The sequence below is a fragment of the Anopheles funestus genome, chromosome 3RL (genome assembly GCF_943734845.2).
Source record: "Anopheles funestus chromosome 3RL, idAnoFuneDA-416_04, whole genome shotgun sequence".
Classification (NCBI taxonomy): Eukaryota; Metazoa; Arthropoda; class Insecta; order Diptera; family Culicidae; genus Anopheles; species Anopheles funestus.
In genome coordinates, this window is record NC_064599.1 from 42,910,406 (window position 1) to 42,937,764 (window position 27,359).

Sequence of the window (27,359 nt, forward strand, 5' to 3'; positions counted from 1 at the left end):
TACATCAAAACCACATTTATTTACTGTTTTTTCCATAGGCAACAGATGATCTCCATCTTTGTAAGTAATCATTATCAGTTTTCCGTATACAAACGCTAGAACAGTGCCGGGAGTATAACGATTACGTTTAACAATTGCTCCGTATGCTGCTCTGGTCGTTGCTTCGCGTGTGTGTGTGTGTGTGTTTTTTCTTTTCTTTATGCTCTAAGCTAATAGCCGTACATACAGAGCTGGAAAATTAAGTCTTTTTTATGGAATGTTTTAAAAGAAACTAAGATAGCTTACACAATGTGTATGTTAAATTATCATAAGAAGATAAAATCAAAATAAATTCTGTGAATGTCAAACAAAAAACATCCACAGAAAGCTTTTATTCTTTGCTTCAAGTTTCCAGCTCTGCGTGTGTTACGTTAACTAATCCACACCCAACTGCATGACCACACGCAAACGTTTGCCGAACCACGGTCGGAAAGCTCGTAACAAACAACATATACTTGAAGCTCTGTTGGCTACGCAGGGGAGTTAATTTGATTTTCCACTCAACATTGGATTTGTTTTCTACCCTGCTCAGTGTACCATTCCGTGTTTTACTATCCGCTCGGCGCACAATTCCGTTATTTTTTGGCACATAGATTTTGGCTACCGTTTTGTAGTACGCTATCCAATAAATAGACATCCAGCTACGCTCTCACGTATTTCGGTTTCGTGTTTTCCGAGCGTCTTCGGTGTAAGTATGGTTTGTGTGTGTCTGTGTGTTATGGATTTGTTTGCAATGTGTTACAGAGGCGAAGGAGTTTTCTGTGATTGATCGGTTTTGATCCGTGACGGAAAGGTGAAGGAAAATGGGATGGTAAGTGATTCATTTCGTGCAGCTGTTTCTAATAGACCGCTGTGTTTCGAAAGCTCCTTCAATGCATATTTTCTAGTGTGTTAGGCTAGATAGACAGTAGTAGGCTATGGTAACTGATGTCAACCCGTAAACCGGTTGTAAATATTTTTTTTTTTTTTCAACGCTCGCTTTGCCTGTGCTTTTGATCCGTGTTTTTTTTATCGTGTCGTTTCCTGCAGCCATTTTGAGCAACTCTTTAAAAGTTATTATTACCTTCCTGTGCTCCTCAAAACCGTTTACAATTTGTTTTTGTAAATATCCAATACTAACTCTCGCAAACTAGCTTACAGTGTAACATCGAACGAAAGAAGTTTCTAAAACGTTCTCTTTTTCGCCAGGACAAAGAAGACACGCAGAAGGCAAGTGTGCACATTTCTATACATTAGAAGTTAACGATCTTATTAAATTTTATCCTCCTTTATCCTCGCTACTTATGACTATGAGTGGTGGTTGTGAGTTCAAGAAAAAAAAAAGATAAACAAATGAAAAACAACATTCACTTAAACGAAGTAAAATTACGTGCACATCGAGTTTACTACTACATAATCAATTCTCGCACACACTTTGCCACAACTCACCATCAAACCATCAACGAGAGGCGCGTCGTCATGTGATTATATCCTTATTTTGACTTACCGGAATTTATCCTAAAACAAGCCTGCGAGGAAATGCTCCTCAGTGTGTGAAGGATTTTCCGTTTTACGATAAAAAAAACTTCTTCAACAAACTTAAAAAGTGTGGTGTGGTTAGTTTATGCCTTACCCAATTTGCACACGCACACGACCCATACGAAAGTTTTTCTCCCTTTTTACCGCAAATTTTTCTTCGAAAGCTTTGGTTTTTGTAATTTTTTTTGGGCTTTGTTTTTAGAAACCTGCTGCGCTGTTTGGCATTGGCTCACGATTGACCTCCACCTGATTTCGTTGCCTTTCGTAGTGGATGTAAGCTTTTTCCCTCTTTTCCTGTTATAGCTGCTTGTGTTGAGCGTAAACATTCGTTAGATATTGAGTTTATCGAGTTTTTTTCCCTTCTTTTTCCGTTTTGTTTCATTTTTATCGTTCACAACTCGACTGTGTAAGCGTGTTGAGACCTTGTGTAGCTGTCGACGGTTCGATCCGGCACGGTATGGGTAACCGTCGGTTGGCTAGAGATAGCAATTTCGATTACACTTCATGCTACCATTTTTACCCAATCGTATCGGTTCTGGCTCGATAGCTTTGAAGTGAAGTTTTGTTTGGGTTTGTTGTGTTTTTTTTTCTGTTGGAGTTTTTTGTTACTGCAAAAAGGAGCAACGGAATGATACAGTTTGTAAAAGAAGCTAGAAGAGAAAGCTATCAATATAAATGCTTGTTGGTACAATTGCCGTTTCTTTAGATTCGAATAATTTACTGTGGTATGTGCACCTGCTAGAAAGTGCAAATTAAATTCTTATTTTATCGTTACACTTCTTTTAATATAATAAATATAAAAAAATATATTAAATAATATATAATAAAATATCGATAAGACATAAGTTAAATAGAAATTAAAAAAAATTGCACAAACAATAAAAAATTACCGAAAACTGTGATGCCGTTTCTTCACATTAAAATATCATCCCTTAGTGTAGCTTCCCTGTGAAAACAAACGATGATGGGTGGCTGTTGCTTTTACCGCACAAATTAACTCACTTACCGTACGGTTAACCTCGGTGGTTATAAAGTTAGGCTAAGCCGTCCCGTATAATACAACATACCAAGAAGTTTCACGTACGACTGATCTGTCCCAGCGGAACATATTAAAACTTTTGCCTCATAGGTTTTTTTTGTCAGACCAATGCAGACAATATCATTAGTTTTGTCGTTTCACTAACGCTTTTTTCCCTGGGTCACAAACACACGTCCCGCATATAGACGGTAGCAACGGTGATGATGAAAAGTACAAAGATTGTTCTGTAAAGATGTGTGTGATATAAAAAGCACGATAGCTTGACCTCGATTTGACCGAACTATCCAAACTAATGCATGCTTTCGGATACGAACGGTAGATAGCGAGTGAGTTGGTTTTGCGGTTCTAGTTGTTTCCCACACATAAATCGTGGCCAAAATCGTTTCCCATCAGTAGAGCAGCATGGTCAGCATTTGAACCGTCTAGAACAAAATCTTGGAGCTTTTCCTCACCGAACACAAGACACAACTAAACCAAGATATGTTCACATATGATGGATGTTCTAATGTAACAAAGGAAACTGTCCGAAACTTTCCAAAGGTTTTGCTATCACGAAACACCCTCGTCATTGGCACCATGTCAAGCGTGATGTTAGTGATTACAGTTCACGAATGTTCGTGTTTGTGATGAGATGTAGCACTTGTATTGCCACAGTATGGATTACAACAGATGTAGAGTTTTTCTTTGGTACCGTTAACGTTGCTTGGACATTTTTTCAATTTCGAATAATAATATTGATTGTAGAAATGAACATATTGTTTCACACAACTAAAATAATGTTTGCTTTAAGCTTTTATACGAATTCAGTAAATTCAGTCGCTTCTAATCATTGCTACTGGCGTTTACTTCTATGAAGATCAACAAAACGGGAGAATTTTAGACATGTTAAATCACATTGTCATAACAAATCATCCTCCAGCAGTTTAGTTGAACAAACGGTCAGCATTTTTAATCTTGATGTTCAATTTATGTATTAAACTGTATTTCAGAAATCCATTCAAGAGAACAGTAACCAAATGCTGAAAAAAAAACTCTTTTAAATTTAGTCTTGCACGCATCGGAATGGATTTTTTAATTTGTAGAAAGTTAAAAGCTTCGCATTCCAATCCTTTAAGTTTTTTATAATAAGTATCTAAAAAAAATAATGTCAACTAGCAGATGATGGATATTTTGAATTATAATAAATTTAACGAGATCTGACAAAAAAAATATAAACAAGAACTGACGTTGAATTAAACACGGAAAGTAGAATTGTTAAGCAAGAATCGAATAACGTTGAGGTTTGGCCGGTTGTCGGGTGAATTGTTGTTTTTTGGTTACTATTTCAAAGAGTATGAGTAAGATTAGTTTGAACAATTTTCTTTTGATGTATTTCTAATCGAGAAAACGTTCCAGAACCACCACCCATTGAAATTCCAAGCACATCCTTTATCGTGTCGTAATCCAAAAATTGCACCATCTTTTCTGTTAACTCTACCGCTTCATGTGCCAAAAGAAAAAAAACCCATTGCCTGGATAACCATTACCAAAATTTGAAAAAAAACAACAACTATGGACTTAAAATCGCTCTAGGCAACGTATCTCGCGATCATGCTTTTCTGTCTCTTACAAACATAGTACCCTATAGGACAACGTTTTTCCCATGTACTTCCCACAAAGCTTCCCATGATGCAATTGACTCTATCGGGCACACGGCAGGACATCATCAACTCCCTACGGTGCGGCAACTGCATTCGACAGAAATAAACATTTTTTCCCACTTTTTTCCGTTCTCTCTCTCCAACGAAACGGATAAGGTAGCGAAAAGCTGCTAACTGATGTTGCAAGCTACTTTTCAACACTCATCGAGCAAATTCGCACACATCGTCTTTAACATCCATCTTGACTCGTTCCCCATCGGTTGCAAGTCCGTTAAGAGCTAGACTTCGTTTAGGATTCGACCCACCGGTCAACCGCAAGCAACGACCAAAGACTATTGCCATTGGCTCTATTGTGAGTCTTTTCTCTCGTCCTTCAGCGCAGCATCTTCTAACGGTTGCGCTAACACTGAGTGGTTGTTATGTTGCTTTTGCTTCTCTTCCATCGACTGCTCGATGGTGTTGGTGTTTGTAATGGTTTTCCTTTCATCGATGCACTCATCCTGCTTGCCTGTCCGACTGATACTGCAGCTGCTCGTCCTTTCTGGTGCATCCTTAGCGGGGGGCTCTTGCTGCGGAAGTTCCACGCCAGCTATATTGCTTACGGGTGCTGGCGATATATCCGCCACGACACTAATCACGTTCGAACCCATTTTCCGGTATTCGCCCTCTATCGAACCGGAAGCACCCAGGTATGCCGTTCCGTTGCTTCTATCGCCAGCATCATCCTGTGGACCCACACTGCTGGAGAATTTGCTGAAATTTTTACTGCGCCGTTCATGTATGACCTCGATCGAATCGTAATGGTCGTCCTCGGCTGTACGCGTCTGGAAATTGGGATAACGATTGTTTCCGGTCGCATTTCCGCTCGCGGCCCCCCCGTTGGTTGCCACTCCACCCGAACCACTGGCGCTAATTACGTAGATCTGGTCGTACTCGTTGCTAAGCTTTTTGCTCGCAACCTTTGGTTTCGGTTTGCGGAAGCTTTTGCTCGAGTTGCTACGATAAAGAGGCATCTGTCGGTTCGATTGATGTCGATCCCGAAGTTCTTCGGGTTTATCCGCTCCCTTCGCTGCAAGTACAAGTGTGTCCGGTCTCAGGGGTGGATTTGCTACGGAAAGAGGCTCCGTGGACGTTGGAGAGGGTTGGTTTTTCTTGTTCTGCTGCTCCCCGCCAGTGTTATTATTGCCCTCTTCACCCGCGTGCTCACACTCGGGAGAGCTTTCCTCCTCTGGTACGCACGGTTCCAAGCTCGATTGACAGGAAAGATTGCGCTGACTGATCGCTGCCGGTTCGGAGCAAATTGACAGCTGGCTCCTGGGGTAGAAAAATGAAGGACAGAAACAAAAAGATGATTATTCACTTTTCGATGTAAAGTTCACTCAAATAAAAGAACAGCAGGAAGTGCTAAGAGCGGTACGAGAGTAAAACAAAGAGCGCACCAAAGAGTAATAATAATTCGGTCATTAGCATTGTTGCGTGACGGAACGGAATTTAGCGTGTCGTGTCGTGGGTGAAGTGAAACAAACCGGCCACCCGAATGGTCCGGCAATGGTTAACGCAGTCGAAGGCACGAGAAAAATGAACTTCACTCCTGTCAATCCTGTTGCGTTGTTGTGTTTCTGGTGGTGCTTCCTTCAGGGGTGCTTTCGTTGCGATCCTTCCGTTGCTATGGTATTCACCGTTTTTTTGTGCTGGCAGGAAGCAATATAAATCTGAAAGTGATTTTGCTACCACTCTACATATAATGTTAGCAAGTCGTGACCAACCAAAAAAAAACCTTACAAAACCATTTACTACGGAAAGAAAAAGGAATACAAAAAACGTTACTAAGGGCACCATAGAGAAAACGAAAATTCCGGGTCACTCAACTACGAAACTCGATTTCAGGCTTTGTTTGTCTTTGGCTGGGTGCTGGAATGCTGAACAATACGCAATAATGTGCTAGAGAAGGATAGGAAAAGAGATGCGTGCCAAAACGAAACAAAAATAAGGAGAACAGGCTGGAATGGGACGAAACATAAATGTCAGGTTTGAAATCGATACGCTTCAAAAGAAAAAATACTAACCCACCGTTTCGGAGACATTGAACTTTGTTCTCCCGGTAGGGTTGTTTGCAAGTGGTTGGTTGGAAATTGTAAGTAGAAACTCTTTGTTTTCGAAAACGAAGAAGAAGTGTGACGGAAACGGTGTGATGGAGGGTTAAATTTGAATGTTGGTTGTACTGTTCAACAGATGATGGAAGGTGGTTGTTCTTTTAGATCCGTGGATAACGATGACCTATGATTAGCATCATGCATGTTTGATGGTTAACGTTCTATTATTTTCGATAATTTGAGTAAGGGAATTGGCCTCGAAATACAATTTTCTTTCTGAGCGACATTTTGGATATACTTTTACCAAACAGGATAATTTATAGAAGACATCAATGTACATTTATAACAATTGTTTTTATGTTGTTTGCTGTCATCAAACAAATTACTGCTTAAAATAATTTTTGATGTCGAATTTAAGGTTTTGGACAAATGGAATATTTGTGTGAATAAAAGTTAAATTTAAATTTGAAGAATTTAAAGCAGGTAATATTACATCTGCATCAATTTGGCTTACAGTCTTTAAACCGTATTCCACGTATTTTGTCTTTGTTCCCAGATGATTGTCGAAAATGGTCTTCGTCTTCGCAAATTGTTAGAAGCGATAGAGATAGATAAAAAAATAGCAAGAAAGAAGCGACATCTATACATTGAACGAATCAGATTTCATACATTTAAATCTTGAATAGGAAACTTTTTCAATACAAAATATGAAAGTAAGATGTACTTGAATTTAGCGTACAATTTTTTGTCATATTTCTTTACCATCGCTCAGGACAATATGGATTGCAATGGCAAAAGAGTACGAAATAATGCGCGAAAATTCACAAAAGTTTGAATTCAAAGTAAAAAAAAATGAAGTGTAAAGTAAAGTGCAATCTTAAGGCTACATTTAATCGAAACTACTACTGTTCTTCTTTAATGACCACCAGATGAAGATGAACAAACCATTTAAATTCGTTATCATTAAAATGTGCTCGATTTCAGCAAGTTTTACCATTACGAGGAAAGATATGATTTTAACATACCGGAAGCTATGAATATATAAATTCAAAGCATTCTGAATGCAAAAAAAATAATACGTATAAATAGATACAGTGAAACCACCTAAACTATTGAACCCATATCCAATGGGTGTGTATATGGGCAGTAAAAATAAACTTAAAATACCACAAAAAAGCAATATACGACAAAATGGGACTACAGCACGGCAGACACGTGCTACAGCCATATAAATAATACCACCACCTACCGGCACTCCTTCTCGACCGACGGTGTCGAAATGGGACCAAACGCAGTCGTCGTGCCCTTTCTCGGTGGCGTCAAACCAAGCAACAGCGACCGGTCCGGGCTGTTGATTTCGATTGTGGATGCTGCCCCACGCGAATCGACGCTTGGTGTTTTGGAGATGGTGGAGGCACGTCGGCTGCCACGGTTGAGTTTCGAGGAGACGGACGTGTTGGATACGGTGGAGGCACGTCGGCTGATGTGGCCATGTTTGGGGCTGCCAAGCGATTCGTCCTTTTCGATTTTGGTCTGGCGCGACAGAACGTGCCGTCGGGCGGTGTCCGAACGTTTGTTGCGATCGCGTAACTTGTGCACGGGTACGATCTCACCGCCGTACCCATATTGCACTGAACCATTCGAACCAGCTTGATTGAGTGTCCTAGTCGTGGGTGATCGAAAAGAGGAAACAAAATGGAAATGGTTGAGATGGTAAGTTGATTGCATTTTCTAGTGACGAGTCAGCGATTTTGTTTGCGTACAGTGCGCCATTAGTAATTGTGGAGTCTTATTGAATTCTGCAATCTTTCATGAGTTCTTTTTGTTGTCGAACGGTATTCAAATTCCAATCAATGCCAAATTAACGTTTGTTCTATTACATTCAGTTTTTTCACCTTTTAATTATATTCTAAAAAAAAACAAAATAGTCACAAGATTCAATAATAAATTATACGCTCTTAAAACAAGGACGAGTTGTGCGGTCATGAATTATAAACAATCGATTATGCTTTTTGTGTAAGCTTTCCCACAAAAAGATTTTGATAATAATTGCAATATGATAAAATTCATACACAAAATTCATTTCTTAAAAAAACAAAAAAACTACTCACATATCGCACCAAAATATTAAAAAAACTGTAGTGCAAATCGGTTTGTTTGGCGATAAAATATTTAAAGTATTATTAGCACTTGACAGTCTGAAAGTTTCATCTAATTAAACATTAATTCCACAAAAAGCACGCAAACGGATATTCGCCTCAAAAACTTCAAAACATCTTCCATTCAACCATTGTGACTTTTTCTTTCACAAAGTATTTCATTTCATCGCCTTACCTTGCCAACGGTTCTGGTTCATCTACCGAAAGGGCGTGTCGGTGAAATTGAAGCATCCCCGGATGCAGCAGCCCAGTGCCAGCTGGGTCTCGCGTTGAACGTTGTACCATACTGCTAACCCGCGAACCCCGATGGTGCCGATGATGGCCACTCGCGCCGGACCGGATGTTGGCGGGTGAGCCGGAGGCAAGCAAGGGAACGCTCAGCTTTTCGGCGTACAAATTGGGCACCGATCCGCTTCGTGATACCCGCCGACTTTGGCTCTCACTCGGCCGCCGATGGGGTGACGTTTTTGGTGTCCTACAATGTCGGGAGAAAGAAAAGAGAAGAATTGTTGATGAAACAAAGTGCGAACCATAAGAAACACCCCTAATACAGGTCGCTTTCTGTCGGTCGGTGTCGGCTCGTAACGAGTAAAACGATTCATCATAACGGCTCAACGGATAGTATATCCTTTCAGGGGGTTTATTTGCCCGTGTCTTGCGGTTCGTCCTTATCTGTCTAATGCCAACGACGGTGATGGCGTCGATGGGCCCGCCTCGAGTGTTTTATGATAAATGGTTACGTTTTTTTTGCGAGCGCCAACTGTCGTGTCGGTAATACGTGCGAGTGTTAAAATAGTATCGGGTGGCCAAAGCACGCTTATTTTGTTATTGCATCCCGCAATATTATTATCATTATGATTAGCTGACATAATTCACCTTCTGTAAGTCGACAGAGGATTTAAGGAGCGGAGTTTTCTATTTGCATAGAAGTGCTTTACTTTATGTTATCACAAATAAATCATACATTTTATATTACAAACAGACGTTTGCTAGTAAATTTTCTACCGGTTCAAATACTTATGAATATATTTTAATTTTATTTATGAGGACTATTTCACAGCAATCAAAACAGAAACAATAGTTATTAAAGATTTATTTACGAACATTCCTTCCAAAAATATATTACTATAGAAAAATAATATTTCCAAAAGCTGTAGCGAAACTCAGTAGAGAAGCCTATCTTACCTGAATGTATACTTATGTAAAGCAATTCTTGACTACAACACATTTTCGTTGCTTAACCAATGCAATCAAATATTCAACCCCACAAATGGCTATATCCATTTAACATGTGTGCTGCTCAAACAAACGCTCTATTTGATCGCCATGGTTCGGTTTACATGCAGCAGACGTTTATTGTGCACTTTAATTGATGTCGAAAAAAATACGATGCATCTGGGAGTATGCTTTTGTGTTGATTGTTGTGAAGATGTTGATAAATAATGCAGAAATGAACATCTCCCCAGAAGCTCGGTCGTTGGAAAGATCTAATGAAATCATCCGGTTCCCATGCAATTGGAATTGTTTGCTGCTACTATGGTCATGAATGTAAGACACACACACACACACTAACCATCCTTTCACCATCGTTTTACGCCATACACTGTATGGTATACCATATGTAAGTCGAAGAAATTTAATTAACACCAAAAAGCGGAAGCAACTGTCCCCAGAAGGTGCTTGCTTTCGAGAACAAAACCATGTAGGAAGGAATGGTTTAATTTCGTGCAACATTGTAATTTGATTGTTCTTCCTTACACGCCATAAATTGTATTCAAAAAGAATTGTATCCTAGGGAGTTGTAACGCGATTACAGAAAGCATGAAAAATGTATTGTTTTTCTCAATTTCAATTCTCTATAATATATTTTTGTACTTTTGAAAAAAAAGTTAGTTTAATTATTAAACAACGAATTAAATTATTTTAGAAAAGACTAGCTATCGTAGATGATAGTAATACAACAAATAAATAATCATAGATAAGCAGCAATAACAAACCAAACAAGAAGAACAACATATTTAAAAACCTTTTGATAACAGCTCTATCCAATAAAAGAAACATTATTTCTACACATAAAACGACAAAACATTATCGCACGTTGCTAAACTGCTTCACCAAACATCCTTTTGATTGGCTTTCCAGTAATCCTCTCGCATAACAAGAAACAAAGTTTTCTTCGCAAGCACACAGACCAGACTGAACCATCCTTCCAACCGAGGATGGTCACAAAGGAAAAGTAGCGCCGTAACCTGATTTCATTGTCGCCAGCGCCCCATTGTCGACGGGCACGGAAGTCACAGTCAAGGAAGTTGGCACTGACCGGGTGGTAGCAAGCTCTCCAAACCGTTAAGAAACACAGTGAAATTATTACACCAAGTATGGCAAACTCCTTTTAACGTTACTCCCTGCCTTGCTGTTGTCCATGCAACACAAATTACATGGCATGGCATCAATTGGCAGTTGATGGCAAGCAAGCGGCCCCATTATGGTGAGCGTCTGTCGCAATGTACTGCTGCAATGGCTGTGGTCACACGGTTCAACTCATAGATGTAGCTATTGGATGCCACAGAAACGAAACTGGAACACCGATTCTTCACTTAGTTTTAGCATTAAGTGTGAAAAGGAATCGGTAAGCTTAGTTGAACGTAAAGCGAAATGTTGTGATTTCTTGTCATTTGTACAAAACTGAACTGAGATGGACGATAGGTGCTTTTTTCTGTTGATGGCTACCCACACCAGGGGTAGGAAGAGAACATGGACAAAGAATAGTAAGGTCGGTAAACATCCAACAAATTATTTTCATGTTTGCACGCTATATTGCAAGCATCCGTGTCAAATCTCTCAGGGGACCCTAGAAACTAGGACATCGTGTTGATGATAATGTAATAGATAAGGTAATGATTTTGGTGACTGTGGTGCGATTATGATTCTACTCAATTTTGTGTACTAATATTTTCAAACATTCATCTCTATTTAATGACAAAGAAAAATCCATCATCCTTCAAACGATTAGAAACGTTTCCAATTTAGCTAACTATAAACTACGCAAACCTACAATAACTCAAAGAAAAACTAATTACAAACGATTAAGATACAGGTGAGTTCGTTTTTCGATTTGTCGTTGTTTCCTTCCGTCGATAAAGCTTCAAGGTTGTGCTGGAAAGCAAGGCACAAATATCTGCGTATGCTAAAACCCGTGTAGGACGATCGGCTATTCCATTACCGGTGCGGTGCGTTCGTTTGGCAGCAAGACACTTGCATCAATCTCTTTACACGCCGGGATGAAAGTAGTATCGATTTGCGTCCAAAAATAGCCCCATCTTTCGTACGGTATTGAACGAAGTTTATCTTGCGTTAGGTTTTTGGGAAAATTCATCCACATCGAAGGTAATTCGACGGGCCACAGAATCACCGTAATCGATACATGAACAGATGGTTGAAAGGTATCATCTGTAAGAAGATTTCTTTTTTCATTGCCTTTGATGAATATAGCTTTAGATAAGGCAAATTCATAAGCAAGTATATGTTTGATGTCATAGTTGCCTATAAAGCTGCTTGTTGGATAAATTGGATATTTTCTTTTACGAAAGAAGTAGCAGGAGTTTCAAAGTTATGTGGTCTACTCACTATTTTATATAAGTATTTGGAATTGTCAAGAGAGCAGATAAACTCAGAAACGTACAAACAAATATGTTATAATGCTTTAAAAATTCTGAACAACGTTCTTAGGTTGAATGAAAGTCTCAATCAGCCATGTCATAGTACAGAATACTTGTTTGATCATTGTGTGATCCTATCTAGGGCCCTTCACGAGATGCAGTTATTTCCCCAATTTGCATCCAGTCATCCAGACAACCAAGTCAACCACACTGATAGCCCGTGGCATAGCATGATGGGATGTAGTTATTTGGATATTATGCGCATCCCATTCGCATAAATGTACGTCACGGACGTGGTTTGACTTTTTGAAGAGGAACACCGACAAGTACCACTATGCAAATCACCATACGAAAGCAGATGCTGGTGCATAGTTCACCTAGAACAGCCAATTTTTCATTTAACATGATCGGAGGACTGCCGGTTGCCTCTAAGCTTTAGTATTTGACATTACATATTTGCGTGCTAACATGACCATGACTTATGAAATAAAAAAATTAGAAAACTATAAAAATGCACAATATGTATCGTGGTAAGTTAATATTGCAATTAACATGCACGTAACACTATTTCATGTACATTGAAAATAGTTCAGAATAGTGCATGCATTATGAGTGTTCATCATTGCGTAAGGACTCTTATCAGTACGAACAGCGAACCGCCCAGTTACCTACCCTAAGGCTTTGGAGAAGTGTACGAGTGCTGCCGTAAGTGCTTTGCGGTCAGGGACCTGTTCCGTGGCAGGCGAAGTTCGAAAGACGCCCAAGTGCTGCTCCCAGCGAGCAGTCTGCGATCCCATGATTGCTGTCGGACCGTTCGAGACACCTGAAATTAGGAATAAAGAAACAGAACATGCACAAGGGTAGTTAGATGCTGTGACTGGGTGAAACTTTCCTACGGACATGCTTGGAAGGAAATTTCTTCCGACAACAGCGTTATGAAACTATCTTAACACGTTGGTGTATCTTTCAACGACGAATACAGGCTGCAATAAATGAAATATTTAACATGTAATAACTCGATTGCCGAAGACAGAGGACTGACTACGTTGCTACGGGTAAACTAAGTCAAGGAATGCCAGAAATTTCAGGCCAAGACCTGTTGAGGTTGTATTGCCACACAAGAAGAAGAGCGCGATTAACCAACAATGTTCATCATTTTGCATTTGGGTTAAATTCGACTATTCGAGATATTATAATACACAAACCATTGCATCCTCATTGAGTAAGAAAAAGTCAAACTTTGCTAACAAGTTAAATAAAAAAATTTCCATGCAAATCGGTAGTGTCTAGAAGTCATACTCTGTGCTGCACATAAGAAAAAGAAGAACTTATATTGCCTAACTTTCTCGTTAAGTGCGTTGCTGCTCACCATCTGTGGAATCGTGAGGACAGGGACATCATGGAGTTTTTGAGGACGCACTATAGTCGTAATCCGACGATGCAACCGACCGTATTTTGCTTTATTCCTTACTGGTGCGTGATAGTGCGAACACGCGAACGTAATGAGAACACTTTATCTCATTTCGGTTGGTGTGGGAAGAAGTTTTGGCTGCACAGCAGTAACTGTGCCACAAACAAGAAAACTTTAATTGAGAAAAGATGGCACGATGGTGCGAGAGTGTTGCATAGAAATTGGTATTTTTTTTTACTTTGATGTTCAAGATGCATTGACATAAAGATTATGAGTACAGGAAGAAAGCAGCAAACGGCAAGAACAAATAAATGGCAAACAGTAGAAGTGATCTTTAATGAGATAAATTTATTATTCCTGAGGATGGACTGAATGGGTGAAAACGATGGTTTGAATTATTGTAGAATGATATAAAAGCTCTTCAATAATTAAATAGTTAAAAAAGGTGATAAAGTATCCGTATGAAATATAAAATAGCTGAACATGTGGTTCATTTAAAAAAAAAATGTTTCGACAGCTGTGTCAGTTTTGAATCGATTCAAAAAACTGGTCAGCACTTTGAGCACAATTGAGCTTGGAGTAATAATGAATTCTGAACAGTTCTGAATCGTTTACTTATACGAGGGGAGCAACTTTTTCTTTCGAGATATGTATGGTTTGCTTCTTCAAGAATGTTGATCATGTGCTCACCGGTTTTCGTATTATGAACTGGTATACCAACACTTACAATAACAGTGAACTTGAGGTTATTTCATCAATGGTAATCCTATCAGCAGTATATTTTATCAACGATAGTCTGGATCGTATATGGAAAACACATTTGCCGTTTTGAGATGTTTGTATGGATATCATGTTGGAGAATTGCCGATTAATAAAAGTTAAAAAAGAGTACCGTCTATTGACTGTCGCATATGGACCGAATATAGACATGATGGGTCCTGGTTCTGGTTCCTGATATCGAGTGATCATAAATGATCATTATAATTTTGTATTTATTTTAAAAAGTTTTAGTAAGTAGCTATGAGATAAACAATCATGTTACATTAAAAAACATTTTATATTTCATATTCTTTATTCTGTTAAACAAAATCCAATATAGAAACTCATTGCGGTTGATGCTGTGCTGTCCATAAAAATTTCCAGTGAAGAATCATTCAAATCATGAGTCGATTCTCAAAATATTAAAGATATCCTCAAAGATTGAATGAATCTTCATAGATTCGTGTATCTTTAAAGAATCATGAGATACTTATCATTCATTCAACGATTCTTTAAGGAATGATTAGATCATTCTCTAAGGAATGATAAGTTAACATATGTTTTGGCTCATAGATGGTGAACCTTTACACGATGGCTGTGGTGCTTAATTCCGTTCGGTTGGCACTCCCGTACGCAGAAGATCCTATCCAACTACTGATACTGGCTACTGGCTATCAAAGATAGCCAAAAACTATCAATTTTTGCGTTACGTAATAAATGATTGACCCATCAAAGCATTCTGGGTATTCCTTTTACTTCAAGTACTAGGCGTCTCCATTCGTAGGTAATTTCCTTTCCCAACTATGGCTATTTGATATCACTTTTGACAAACCAAACATAAATTAAAAACAATGTAATTATAAACAAAACATAGTGAACAAAAATTGAAGTAATAGTAGTATTAAGGAGTAATAACTACTAAAAAGAGTAGTTTTATTTTATCAAAATGGAAACTAGAATTCATACAAAAGTAGACATACAAAATAGGCGTCCAAAATGTGTCAATTAGCAATAAAAACATACATATATCAAACTGATCACTGTGCTAATGCGAGAAAACAAATACTTTGCATAAGAACATCTACATATTGCTCCCTAAGGATATTCTCGCTACAGTGTTTCAGTGCAAATAGATAAGAACAGCTCCATCAAAGAAAGACACCTGCTCACGAAAAGGTGAACCTTTTGCAATGACGTTTGATTGGTTTCTCTTGAACCCTTCTCAAGATGATGAGGATATTGTGCCCTCGTCATAATCTCACCCTACTTAAAATGATACATTTCGCGATTTTTCGACAGCTGCAAATTAAGCAATCGGTGCACCTGCTATATCTACTCACCTGTGGAACGACGAGAATTATTGTTGCGACTAGGATTGCGGGCGGATCCTTGGGCATTCAGCTTGAACCTTGCCGGGACTACCTTTGCCGCTGAGTCTCGTGCCTCGAAGGTCATGACACAAGAGGCCACCACGATGAAACCTGTAAAAAGTAGCATAAGGAAACAAAGAGCGATTTTAAAAGAAATATTTTACGCTACACGGATGACTGTTGTTCTAATTTTAAATGTATCTTCTAGCTATACTTTCACTTGCCCTTTCTAGCATGAAAAGCATGAAGAGCTTATACGGAACACGCAACACTCTCGCTTGCTACAGTTTGCGCATTAACAATTCAATTGCGTTTAAATGTCTGACACATCTTTTCCATTTGTCAGTCGAAATTTTATATTCGTACTTTTCCCGTCCTCCATATCCTATCAGGTTTCTTTAAAGGTTGGGATTTGTTTTTGTAGAGTTTTGTTCGAGGTCATGGCCATATCTTTTTCGCCCGAAAACAGCCATTCGAGAAGTTTCGCAAGAACGAAACAAAAAAAGGCTTGTAGCAAAAGAAGTAAAACCATTTAAATCTATCCCAGCGTGTTGCATGGGGCCAGTAGGACGGAAAAATGTTACTTGTGAGATGACAACAAAATCAGCGAGATGTAAAAAGAACGCACAATTAGTAAACCTAACCAGACAAGCGAATGTGTAACGAGTGAACATGAAACATGTTTTTTCGCTTGATGGGTTTACTTGCGGGCTAGATGCATGTATCATTTAGATAAGCACTGGGTTGGCGCGTCAGTGAACACATGACTGACATGATGTTTGTACTGAACAGAGAACAGCTTATGGAATTCAATGTCAAAAGTTTCAATGCTTGATAAGCTTTCATTTATCTATGTTTGTACTATGTTTTATGTTGTGCTACGGAAGGGATTTATTTAATTGTTACGGAAGGGTAACAATTTAATTATGCGATATTCTATTTCATGTGATTGGATGGTGGTCATTGTGATGGTAACAAATGAATATTTTAACGTTTTTTAAAAAATGCATAACATAATCTCTCATAACTCAAAAATTAATTTTTGAATATACGGTTAAGTATATACAGCTTTTATTAACAATCCTTGTTGGTCGTTCGAATGCTGATACCGATCTGAACGCACACCAGTAAAGGATCGCACGTATGATTGTACGGTGTTGCGACGACTGGACATAACTATACATTTATAACAATAATCAAAAGGGTGGCCGAAAATTATCCAGAAACCTTTTGTTTACCAATAATTGTTTCATAGAACGTGTGTTTTAATTCATATATTTAGAGAATATCAAAACATATCTCATAGGAATAAAGCTTGACATTTTCTTGATCACAAATTGGAAAATAAGTACAAGCGTGCTACACTAAAATGCAAATTTTTGGCAACAATAGAGCATAATTTTTCACTTGTCGATGAATTTATCACATCCCAAAGATGCCGCTGTCGATCGTTCACAGTTTCCATTCCCACGGAATTTAACCTTCGTAGATTGACAGATACAGATGACAAGTGGAACCAATTTGCATACGTTTGTCATACTAGGATTTTTTTCTGCTCATACTTGACCGTAAATAGAGCTTGATAAAAAAAATCGAAATATGTTAAACAGTGTACGATATCACATGTATCTGTCTAACTTTCTCTCTTCCTCTCTTTGCCTTTCATAATCCTGATAAATAAGATAGCACCGGCTCGAATGCAAAAGACGGATACGTTCAATTCAAACATATTATTTTCCATTCAATACCATGCGCTTCATGCTTTTTTTCTGTCAAACGAAAAACACGCTTTCAATTTTTTTCCTCTTACCATTTTTGGAGAAGGTACCCCGTGGTGAAAAGGATCGTGAAGTGGAATTTTCATCTCATCCTAAATGGTGTGAGAATGCCTGCTGGCATTCGGTTTGGATTTGCTTGGTATCGTTATCTTGTTTGGGGCCAAAACTTGAAATAACACACGCAAAGGGGAAGAGGAAGCTCCTTGTTGTCTGTGTTGTTTGTGTGTGTATGTGCAGAATATGTTTGCAGCCAAACTGAAGTGGATCAGACGGAGCGTTTGTCTGATAAAGCTTTCAACGATGATTCGATGGAATTAGAAGGGAAGTAAAAGGAATTCTAAAAAATGAACCGACTGGATGTTGGGCACATATGCAAATATAGCCTTTAATTGGTGATGATTATTAATTGTTTTCACACGAACGACGATTTGTTAAATGATAAGCATAATGTGCGTGAAAAAGGTATGAAATTATTTTAATAGAATTAGATTTATAAACTTCTACTCAACTGCAACAGTTTTTCATTCTTTACCATTCAAATGTTTTGTGGAATTAGTTAGTTTAAACTAAAATAAAATTAATATAAAAATTAGTCTAAAAAAGGCCTCAAAAATGTAAGCCAATTCGTAAAAACGAATTTTTAATGAATTCTTAGGAACCGTTACAACAATGTTATAAAATGAGATGTATTACCCGATTTAAAACATTTTAAACTCAGCATCATTGTACGCTGGTAGCTTTAAAATAGTCTCATCCAATAAAATATACATAACCATAAATTTAATCATACAAACTGTGCTCCTTGTTCCGCACTGCGTACCGTAGCATAATGCATGTTTTTGGCAGAACGGTTCTATCTTGGGTACAGAGTAACAAACGATGACTAGCTATATATTCGGCTGTCCAAACAGAATCATCATCAACACCGAAAATATATGTTTTCCTTTGATAAAACCATCAAGAGAAATTTCACACTACCGGCGTTGGTTTGCCAAAAGGATGCAAAGTGTGTGATCCTTCTTCATGTAAACCTCATCAATGCGATGCCTTCCATGGTGGTGATGGCACCCTGAATCGGACCCAAGACACACAGCCTGTTCGTGCAGTCATCACTTCATTAAACATGAATATTTCTTGCCGGTTCGCGCTGGCTGTCGTACCGTTTTGCATTGAGAAATTGTTAAGACGGAAAACTTGGCTCGTTGATTGTGAACCGTTCTTTCTACATTCTGTACCCTCAATGGCATTAATCATCGAAAAGATGTGTTACCTAACATATGAAGGCGTATCGTATCGTATGATGGCAAAGTGGTTTATTTGGAACGTGCGCAACGAAATTACTGCTGAGTAGAATTTAAATGTTAAGCGGATATTATTGACGAAATAAGATTTTGCAAATGGAACTTTTTGGGGCAGCCCGGTAGTATATGTGGTATACGGCGTCGGTCCACACGACAGGATGGGGCATCAAATCCCATCTGGACCGTTCCCCCGTAGCAAGGACTGACTACTCGGCTAAGTGTTAAAAATATGTATAGTAAGCCGGAAATGTCTGGCATGACCTGTAAGATCGTTAAGCCAAGAAGAAGAACGTTTGAATATAGTGTGATAAAATATCAAATAATTGTCCCTTATTCTAAATTTCACATTATGCGGCAATCGATGTGTGTAAATAAAAAACAATTACTTATTATTTCCTATTTTATAGATTAAGTAATGGGTTAAAAACTTAATCATTAGCAAACAATTGCTATTCGCAATCCTGTGTAACTTCCTTCTTAATGTCCTTATATGGATATGTTGGTTATCGTTCCATCATGTACGCTTGTTTCAGATAAGTGATAGTGAGCTTTTTAAGTCATGCTTACCTCCCACGCCCATAATGATGGGTCCGACGTAGGACAGATTGTTCAGGTGTAATCCTCGATGTTCGTTTTTAACGCGTATTGTCGACGTGCTATTGCTCCGCACGTCCGACAGCGAGGGAAAGTTGTTTGCGTAGTATCCTGTTGGATCAAGGAACAAACAAAAAAAAGGTACAAATCAAACATAGGATAAAGGATCGGTATGGTACGGTTAGCAACGGACAAAAAAAAGTGCGCACACTGACAGGCTACTTACCTACGGTGGCCATTCCACCGCCAACGAACATTAGCACCATACCAAGTACGAGGGCGCGACAGGCGTGCCACAGGCAGCGGGAAGTCATTTTCCCCCGTACCACCTGCACGTTCCATGTCGCACCGGAAGCCGGATGGGCCCGTCGGAGCGGTCCGAGTGATGCTTTGCGACGACTCTGCCATTGTGAACCGCCACGAGCGTGCATAGCATAGCCAAGGCCAAGGTGGCGCCTGAGTTTCTGTCGCGCTAATTCGTGTCCTTACCAACACCACCGCCGGAAACGTACTAGAGACGCCCGGTACATTAGTGCGCGTACTGACATTCACCGGGCGAAGAGCGAATCGTAATCTACGACCGATGATTTATCACTGGATGCTGTGAACGAGAGAAAGTATGTGTAGATCATTAGCTATTGAAACGGAAACTATGCTTCCTGTGGATGCTATTTAGTTTGCTACATGAAGTAGAATAATAATATAGCACTAATAGGCGTGCGGAAATTGTGTTCCGCAAGAAAAAAAATTACACACGCAGAATGGATTAAAGGTGTATGTGCGTAAAGAGAGCTTTCGTTTTCGATCAAAATTATGTATTCTGAAAAAGCAGTTGTTAATGTATGAAATTTTGCTACTTAGGCGATGTATAAGAGAAAAAGGGAGTAGGTATTTATGTTGTTCGTAGCTCATACACAAAGTGAACTGCTCGGCACGGGTGTTCAGCTTAGACTCTTTTTATTACAATTCCGATCCTGCTCTTCTCACTACTACGATCTGGTCATAAATCCTACGATGTGCTAACTCACTAATACTACACAGCTATCTGCTATAAATGCTTTTCTATTATCTACCTTTAGGCGCATAACATATGTTATAAATTGAACCATTTCAGCAAAACAATTACCACCTATTATTAGATAGGTACGAACCTAGACGTTTCTAATCACAAGTATTGCACGCATTTCCTCGAAATCGGTGGGACTGTGTCTGCGGTTCGCGCCAACTCATACTTTAGGATTCCGAGCTAGTCCCAACGTATTGCCTGCTCCATCGGAACCTGGAAACTTCGGCCATATTGGCTCACTTAGACTCTATCGGCACTTTTACAAAAGGGATTCCATCGTATGGACCGAGACGGTCCGGTGGTGTATATGGACTTTATCCAACAGGATCGGGTATCAAATCTCATCCGGATCGTTTCACCATACGCAGCACTGACTATGTTATGGGCCAAGACTTCTTGAGGTTGGGTTGCCACAAAAGAAAGAAGAAGAAAAGTTCAAGACTTTTCCTGTCTGTTCGCCCATTTTAGGTGAATGGAGAATTCAACAGAAGTTCCACGGCTGATGGAAAGTAATATGGACACCTACTTGGAAGGTGAAAGTCACCTTCGGCAAAAATGTCAGTGTAAGCAGTCAAATGGTCAAGGAATATTTGACCAAACTGAATATCCACGTTCAAAAGCATCAATCCAAACCAGTGGCGATGGAGAATCAAATGGAGTGGTGCTCAACATCTCTACATTCCCAGATTGATTCCACTACACCCGATCGAGATATTGTGGGCCAATTTATATAATTTCAATTTCAATTAAAATATATTCAAATAATTTTGTGGTCGAAAGAACAATGCTTTCTTTTTATGACTTTTTGAATATACTAAAAAAATATATATAGAGCCCTTTCCCTAGTTCCATTCGAATTGAATTTTAACTAATGAAAATATTGACGAAACAATTAATTTTGGAAATTCAAAACAGCACAGGTTTAATTCTATGTAAAAAAAATTTGAAACTGTAATATTGAATAGTCCTTTTTTTCATTCCAAGCTATTGGTACTGTTTCAACATAACCGTAAAACAACTTTTATTGGGTTGAATGCTGTGACAGCATGAGAAAAATATATGTCAACACTGGAATATTTTTATGTTTAATTTTAATTGTAAGTTAACAATTATCTAATTGATATATCCAATATTTTTATATTACATTCTTGAAAGGGTGTAATGACGGTAAATGAGGTACTCTTCTAGTAAATAAAAAAGGAAATATTTGGTAATTGGATGATTGTGCCGGCCTTTTACTGGCAAAAATACAAAAAAAAAACATATGAGCGAAAACATTAACTCAGAATGAGCTGCTGAAAGGTTGTTTCTACATGGAATTACGAAAAAAAAGAATTAATTAGAAACAAAAAAAACTACACGGTTCGATGTAACAAATAAACAACAACTGCACCGATTTAAAATGATACCCAAACGCAATTGAACCACCAGTCAGCTGTGGCTGTTTTGGTGCGAATCCAAAATCTGCTTCTCATGAATATTCTACCCGTGCGGAAAATGGGAAAAGTTTATCACTTTGACCGCTATCGCAGCAAACGTTCAACCACAAACAAGCAAGCCACCCACACTGCCACGACCAGCCTTTCTTCCCCTCAGTACTGTATATTACTTTGGTAGGATGGTGTCCGTACCGCAACGATGACTACACGCTGGTCATTCGAGGTGCCACATCAATTGAAAACCTTCCGTAAAAATTCGTATCGCTCATAACCGTCCCGAGTTATGTAGGTTGGTTTTTGGGGTTTCCAACGAGCAACAGGGATGAGATTTAGATGTTTACAATCATCGTGCGGATATCGAATAGCCGAGATTTTCGTAGCTGATGGCTTAATCGAGCTGTGTACCGAAGGGTAAGCGTGAAGTGATTTATATTAATGCTATGGTTGTATACAATACAGCAAGCGAAAAATTAATTTGGTTGTTTATGTTATTAATTTAAACGTAAAAAAGCAATCAATTTCTGTTCTTTGATTTACAACAGTTATGCAATAATATTCCATTACCAAGGTTCAGTTTGGCAAAATGGTTTAAAACAGTTTATCTTTCCCAACAGCTCCTAAGCAGAAGCTAGAAAGGGCGACCTTTTTTGGCAAAACCAAAACAAACAACACAAAAATAACATGAAAAATGTCCATTTTCCATTTTGGGATCCTTCGCAGAATGTTTTCCCATTTGTGGGTTTGTGACATTCTGCTATGGTTTGAATGAAATTTGAATGTTAATACAATGCTATGATTGGTGTGGGACCAACAAAAGGGAAATAAGTTCTGCAACGTAATTTTTGGTTTTTTGTTTTGTACCGCAAACACGATACACCACATTGATTTCTGTTTCTAAGGAAAAAATATTTTTGTAGAATGCTCAATATCATGAAACAAGACAGAGAATATAGAAAAGAAACTGTTTATTTATATGCATTAGGGGAGCAATATTTAAGCTTCTTTTTATTTGAAACAATTGACCAAAGCTTTAAATATCTACTATTGACACAATATATTAGCTGTTAAACGTGTCTGCACTTACACTAAACCAGAATATGAAGAAAGTGAAACGCATTTGTAATCTCGGAGCTTTTCTGTTTAAATATTCTTATCACGCCAACGAGCGCGTGTGACAGAGGATTTTGTTTTCAAAGCAACGATAAGTAGCTCTTAAGAAACTGAAGGGCAATCGCCTCAATATACTGTTAAAAGTCAATGATTTGAAGATGAAATTTGTACGCATTTCGAATACCAAAAACCATAAAAAAAACATTTGCTCAGCGAGGAAAGATGTAGAACACGCCGATAGATTCCGATTTCATCGGTGGTCTCACGAAATGGCATATTGCGTTTGGTGTGGTAAGCTTTTCATTACAATACGATTCAATTCACCTCCCTGCTTTATCCTGGCAGAATATTAAATCTCACAAAAACCACAATAAATCGGTTGAATCACTGCCATTTGATACGGGACTCTGGGTGGAATTAATTAAACTATAACAGTTTTTAAAGTTGCAAAGATGTTCTCCGTACCGATGAAACACGGGACACGCCCGTAGACAGCTTAGCATGAAGGTATAAAATATTAATTGCAACTAAATGTGGTCGTGCCTGCCCAACTCATGCCTGGGTGCTGGGTGTCCCACTGGGTGGGAAGTTTTGCAGCGTGGATTAGATGGTAAAGTCGAAAGGTGAAAATTAGCCCCACGGAGCGTACGCTAATGGAGCAATAGAGATAATGGGGCGATAATGAGCACAATGGTTTGGGAGAAAACTCAAACGGCAAGGCGTTAGGATGGGGGTCCCGGGCGTACCGTTTACATCGCACGCTTTCCACGCAGTGTGATGCTGGATTTCATGATTTTTTGGATAAAACAGTACACCACAATTCGGGTGTGAAAAAGGTGATGGTTGATGTTGCAGATAAATTTGAAATGTAAAACGTTTGTTTAATCATGGCAAAAGGAAGTAATTTAAATGGAACTATATATAAACTAGGAGCTGATAATTGTTTATACTAGCTTACCCGGAATACATGGCTTGATAATACAAGAGGAAAAGGAAACGATGTGTATGGATTTACTTTCAAGAGCACAGTCCATTCAGAATTCTGAATTAATTTTAAATTCATATTTAATCCAAAGCAATAGTACTAGGTACTAACTGGAGTTAGTACCTAGTACACTGGAGCTGCTCCAGTGTACTGCTTCAATTTTCGCCAAACGAATAAAAAAAACAAGCAGCTTACTTCTCCATTCACCTACATTCAAATAATATGTGCTCATTTAAATCTAATAAAAAGGCAAAATATTATGCAAATTTTTAAATGAAAGTGTGAAGAATACAAACATAGATCGCAATTTATTTTTTCTTTAAAGCATGTTTATTATTAATTTTTTTCTGGGATTTTTGGGAAGTTACACGTTTACTAATCGGCATATCTTCCAACTATTGTGAGTTGTATCCTAATGTTGAAGAGTTTTTTTTTTGGTTTTTATATCTGAAACTTAACTACATTTTGATATAGAATATTAAGCTTAAAGGTACCTAATCATAAAAAAATAATGTACTGAAATTATCCCAACGTCGAATTTAGCGGCATGGTCTTCTCCAACTGGATTGCAGTAAAAAACATAGTTTAATGCAATACGATGAAAATGAAAATAAATTACCCTCCTCAGTAGCAAAATTCCAGTAAGCTTTAAAAAATCAACCACTCCGAGGACGAACTGCTCTCGAAAACAGGAACACGTGACGGTTCGTACCTTCGTGCAACCAACAACCATGAATGTTTGGCGTTTGGCTACTGTCCTATAAACCAAATCAAATGCCTGAATACGTTACCCTCCGACCTCTCACGGGGAGAGACAAACAAGAGGAATTCACAGGACGTCACCGCAATCGCAGAAAAGGTCATCTCTTGAAGATAAAATGGTGGAAACATCCCGGGGTGGGCTCGATGACAATCTCCCGAGGATTGAATGGTTTATACACGACGATTGTCGTAAAGCATTTGGCCATATCGTACAGGCTCTAACCGTGTGCTGTTCGGTCGACCGTTCAATTAGTCGGATGATATCGTGTTTGTGAGTGCGTGTGTGTGTGTGTGTGTGTGAAGGAGTTTCACTTTCACACCCCCAGGGATGGAACATTGATTTGATCAGTGATCTTCTTTTAAGAGCTAGTAGGGTGCATCTAACCTCACCCACATTTTATGGCTACAACGTTTCGACGTTGAAAGGTCATAAAATGAAATTGGCAGATAAACGGTAATTGAGTTAGTACGGTAACAGAACGGGAAGGAAATAGAATAAATATTACACCTTTTAGCTTTAATCTCGGTGTAAGATGTTGGTAGAACACATATTTGTTTTATGTTTAATTCTCGAATGGATCAACTTCATAATAACTTGTTTAACAATTGTGAAGCACAGAACAAACCGAAACTTTCTGTTTAATCATACACAAAAAAGCGCACCGTCCTTTCCCAGGTTTGTCATTGCAGTATACTCCTATGGGACAGAAATTGTAATAATAGAGAAAAAAACTGACGTTGAGAAAAAAAGGTAGCAGAAAAAAAGAACAACAGAAAATATAACCCACTTTCACCAGTACTCGACACAGGCACAGAGTACAGTCAGGTGTCACTTTCAGGGATGCTGTAGCCGTACGGTTTACTCCCGTTGCCAGCCAGAAACTCCTCAGACCATGCTGATGAAGAGCATGGCCCCCGGGGCGGTCGGTTTGGTCTGTAACGGATTTTTCATCTTTCCTTCCCTTCGCCTTTTCTCAGCGTTGTTCACCGTTGTCTACACCATTTCTGTGTGTATGCGTATAGCGCGTGTCGTTTTGGTTTCGTATTTTTCCTCTCTTCATTTTCCTTTTTCGCTCCAAATTGCACCCACCTGAACAAAGTTAACATTTTCTGTTGAACTCAACTGTGTCTGGTGAAATTATTTGAGCGCAAAATGCGCGACATAATGAACCCCGGGAAACGTAATGATGGATGCTGGAAATGTCTTAAATATAGATTTTTTTTGCCTCCTTCAGGAAGGGCAACGTGTTTGTGTAAACGCGTAATGTAAACTGCGTGATAAAAAATAGCGCCACGATGTTTGCGGTTTGAGTGGTTTTGCCCTGACGTTTGATGTATGAACTTAAAAGTTAGTTCGTTGTAATTAAAACCAATGCAAATCATGTGGGGAAATGGAGGGAAAAAGTATATTCAGACTTACCTTTTCGGTAAGGTGCAGTAAATTTTCCCTATTAATTTTCACTGCGTTGCACTATATTAAGCGTTCACACGCTTTTAATTATGCTTCGTAATTACTTAACTTAACCCATCCTCTTATTGCTTACATTATTTCACTTCACGTTTATTGTACTCATAATAAAATAAATTACACCGAATAGCTACTATGTACAGCACTTATGTTTTTTTTATAATCTAATGAAAAAACACACAAAAATTCAGAAAAAAATATTAACTTCTTTTCAATAAGCTAAAACACATTATCAATGATCACTCCGAAAAGGGATAAATTTAATCCTCTTCTGTTAGCTTTGGATTGCTTTCTATTTGCACTATACACTGGAATAGCTTTATTAAAGCAGCGCTGCACAATTCGAGATGCGATCTTGCTTAAAGACCTGGAAGTATGCTTTTTTTTAATTGCAATTAAATATTTTCACTTGGTGAAAAAAAGGGAACATTTAACACATTCGAATTCACACTTATTTTTATTCACTTTGTTATATTAATATTTCTCATACCCAAAACTAAACCAAAGCTACTCAAAATTCGTATGAAGTAAATTATTATTTCACTATAAATCGTGTACACATCACCTATACATATTCATATACACACACACATATATATCGCACACAAAGAAAAGATTGTGTTGTTGAAACCATTATTCTTATTCCATTTGCATCATGCTTCATGCTGAGTGATTAGGGAATGGAAAGCTCGAAGCATTACACCTATTAATAGCGATAAATCACCCCCGGGGATTGTTGATGTGGGCTGCTGGAAACAAATTTGCACTTATTCGGAATCATAAATTCACACAAAACCTATCGAAATGGAATGGTGTAGCGTGTTTCCGCATATTGGATTGATAGCAATGATTTGTTTTTTACATTTTCAGATCGTACACCATCACACAACTCTAGTGTGTAAACTATTACTTATTAAAGTTTGATAGTGTGCCGAAACGGATGGACAACGTTTTCCGATACACTTGGGAACCGCTCGCGACCGTCCGAGATTGATAACTGAGCTACGGCAAAGACAACTGATAACTTTAGCTCTAGCGAGGCTTTTCAGGTGTCGGACTTAGGTATTGTTCAAGAGCGGAGAGAGTAGCATCCTGATAACACGAGGAAGCTGCGAGAGCTGGCAGCATCCCTGTACGCCTAGATGTAGGCTCTCAGTGGCTCTCGGGTG

The 27,359-nt window shown here is 38.6% G+C and overlaps 1 protein-coding gene across 3 annotated transcripts; it reads right to left on the reverse strand.

Moving 5' to 3' along the window:
- Positions 1–27,343, reverse strand: LOC125769180 (uncharacterized). 3 transcript variants are annotated; one of them, XM_049437735.1, is made up of 9 exons: positions 27,101–27,343; positions 26,143–26,354; positions 19,587–19,961; positions 19,334–19,471; positions 15,658–15,798; positions 12,820–12,970; positions 8,664–8,963; positions 7,579–7,992; positions 1–5,550 (listed from the first exon to the last, which is right to left on the reverse strand). In XM_049437735.1, exons 3-9 carry the CDS (start codon positions 19,789–19,791, stop codon positions 4,584–4,586), a joined length of 2,316 nt encoding a protein of 771 aa, XP_049293692.1. In that variant the 5' UTR covers positions 19,792–19,961; positions 26,143–26,354; positions 27,101–27,343; the 3' UTR covers positions 1–4,583. The 3 variants fall into 3 exon arrangements, with proteins under 3 accessions (XP_049293692.1, XP_049293693.1, XP_049293691.1); XM_049437736.1 differs by having other exon boundaries at positions 27,053–27,343; XM_049437734.1 differs by having other exon boundaries at positions 26,915–27,343.
- Between the last annotated feature and the right edge of the window lie 16 nt (positions 27,344–27,359).

Bases quoted from the DNA above. Each gene is read 5' to 3' on its own strand.
- LOC125769180 (XM_049437735.1), bottom strand. From the start codon at position 19,791: ATGCACGCTCGTGGCGGTTCACAATGGCAGAGTCGTCGCAAAGCATCA. The intron at 19,472-19,586 runs GTAAGTAGCCTG...TTGATCCAACAG, and splicing joins CGGTGGAATGGCCACCGTAG to GATACTACGCAAACAACTTT. The intron at 12,971-15,657 runs GTGAGTAGATAT...TCCTAATTTCAG, and splicing joins TAATTCTCGTCGTTCCACAG to GTGTCTCGAACGGTCCGACA.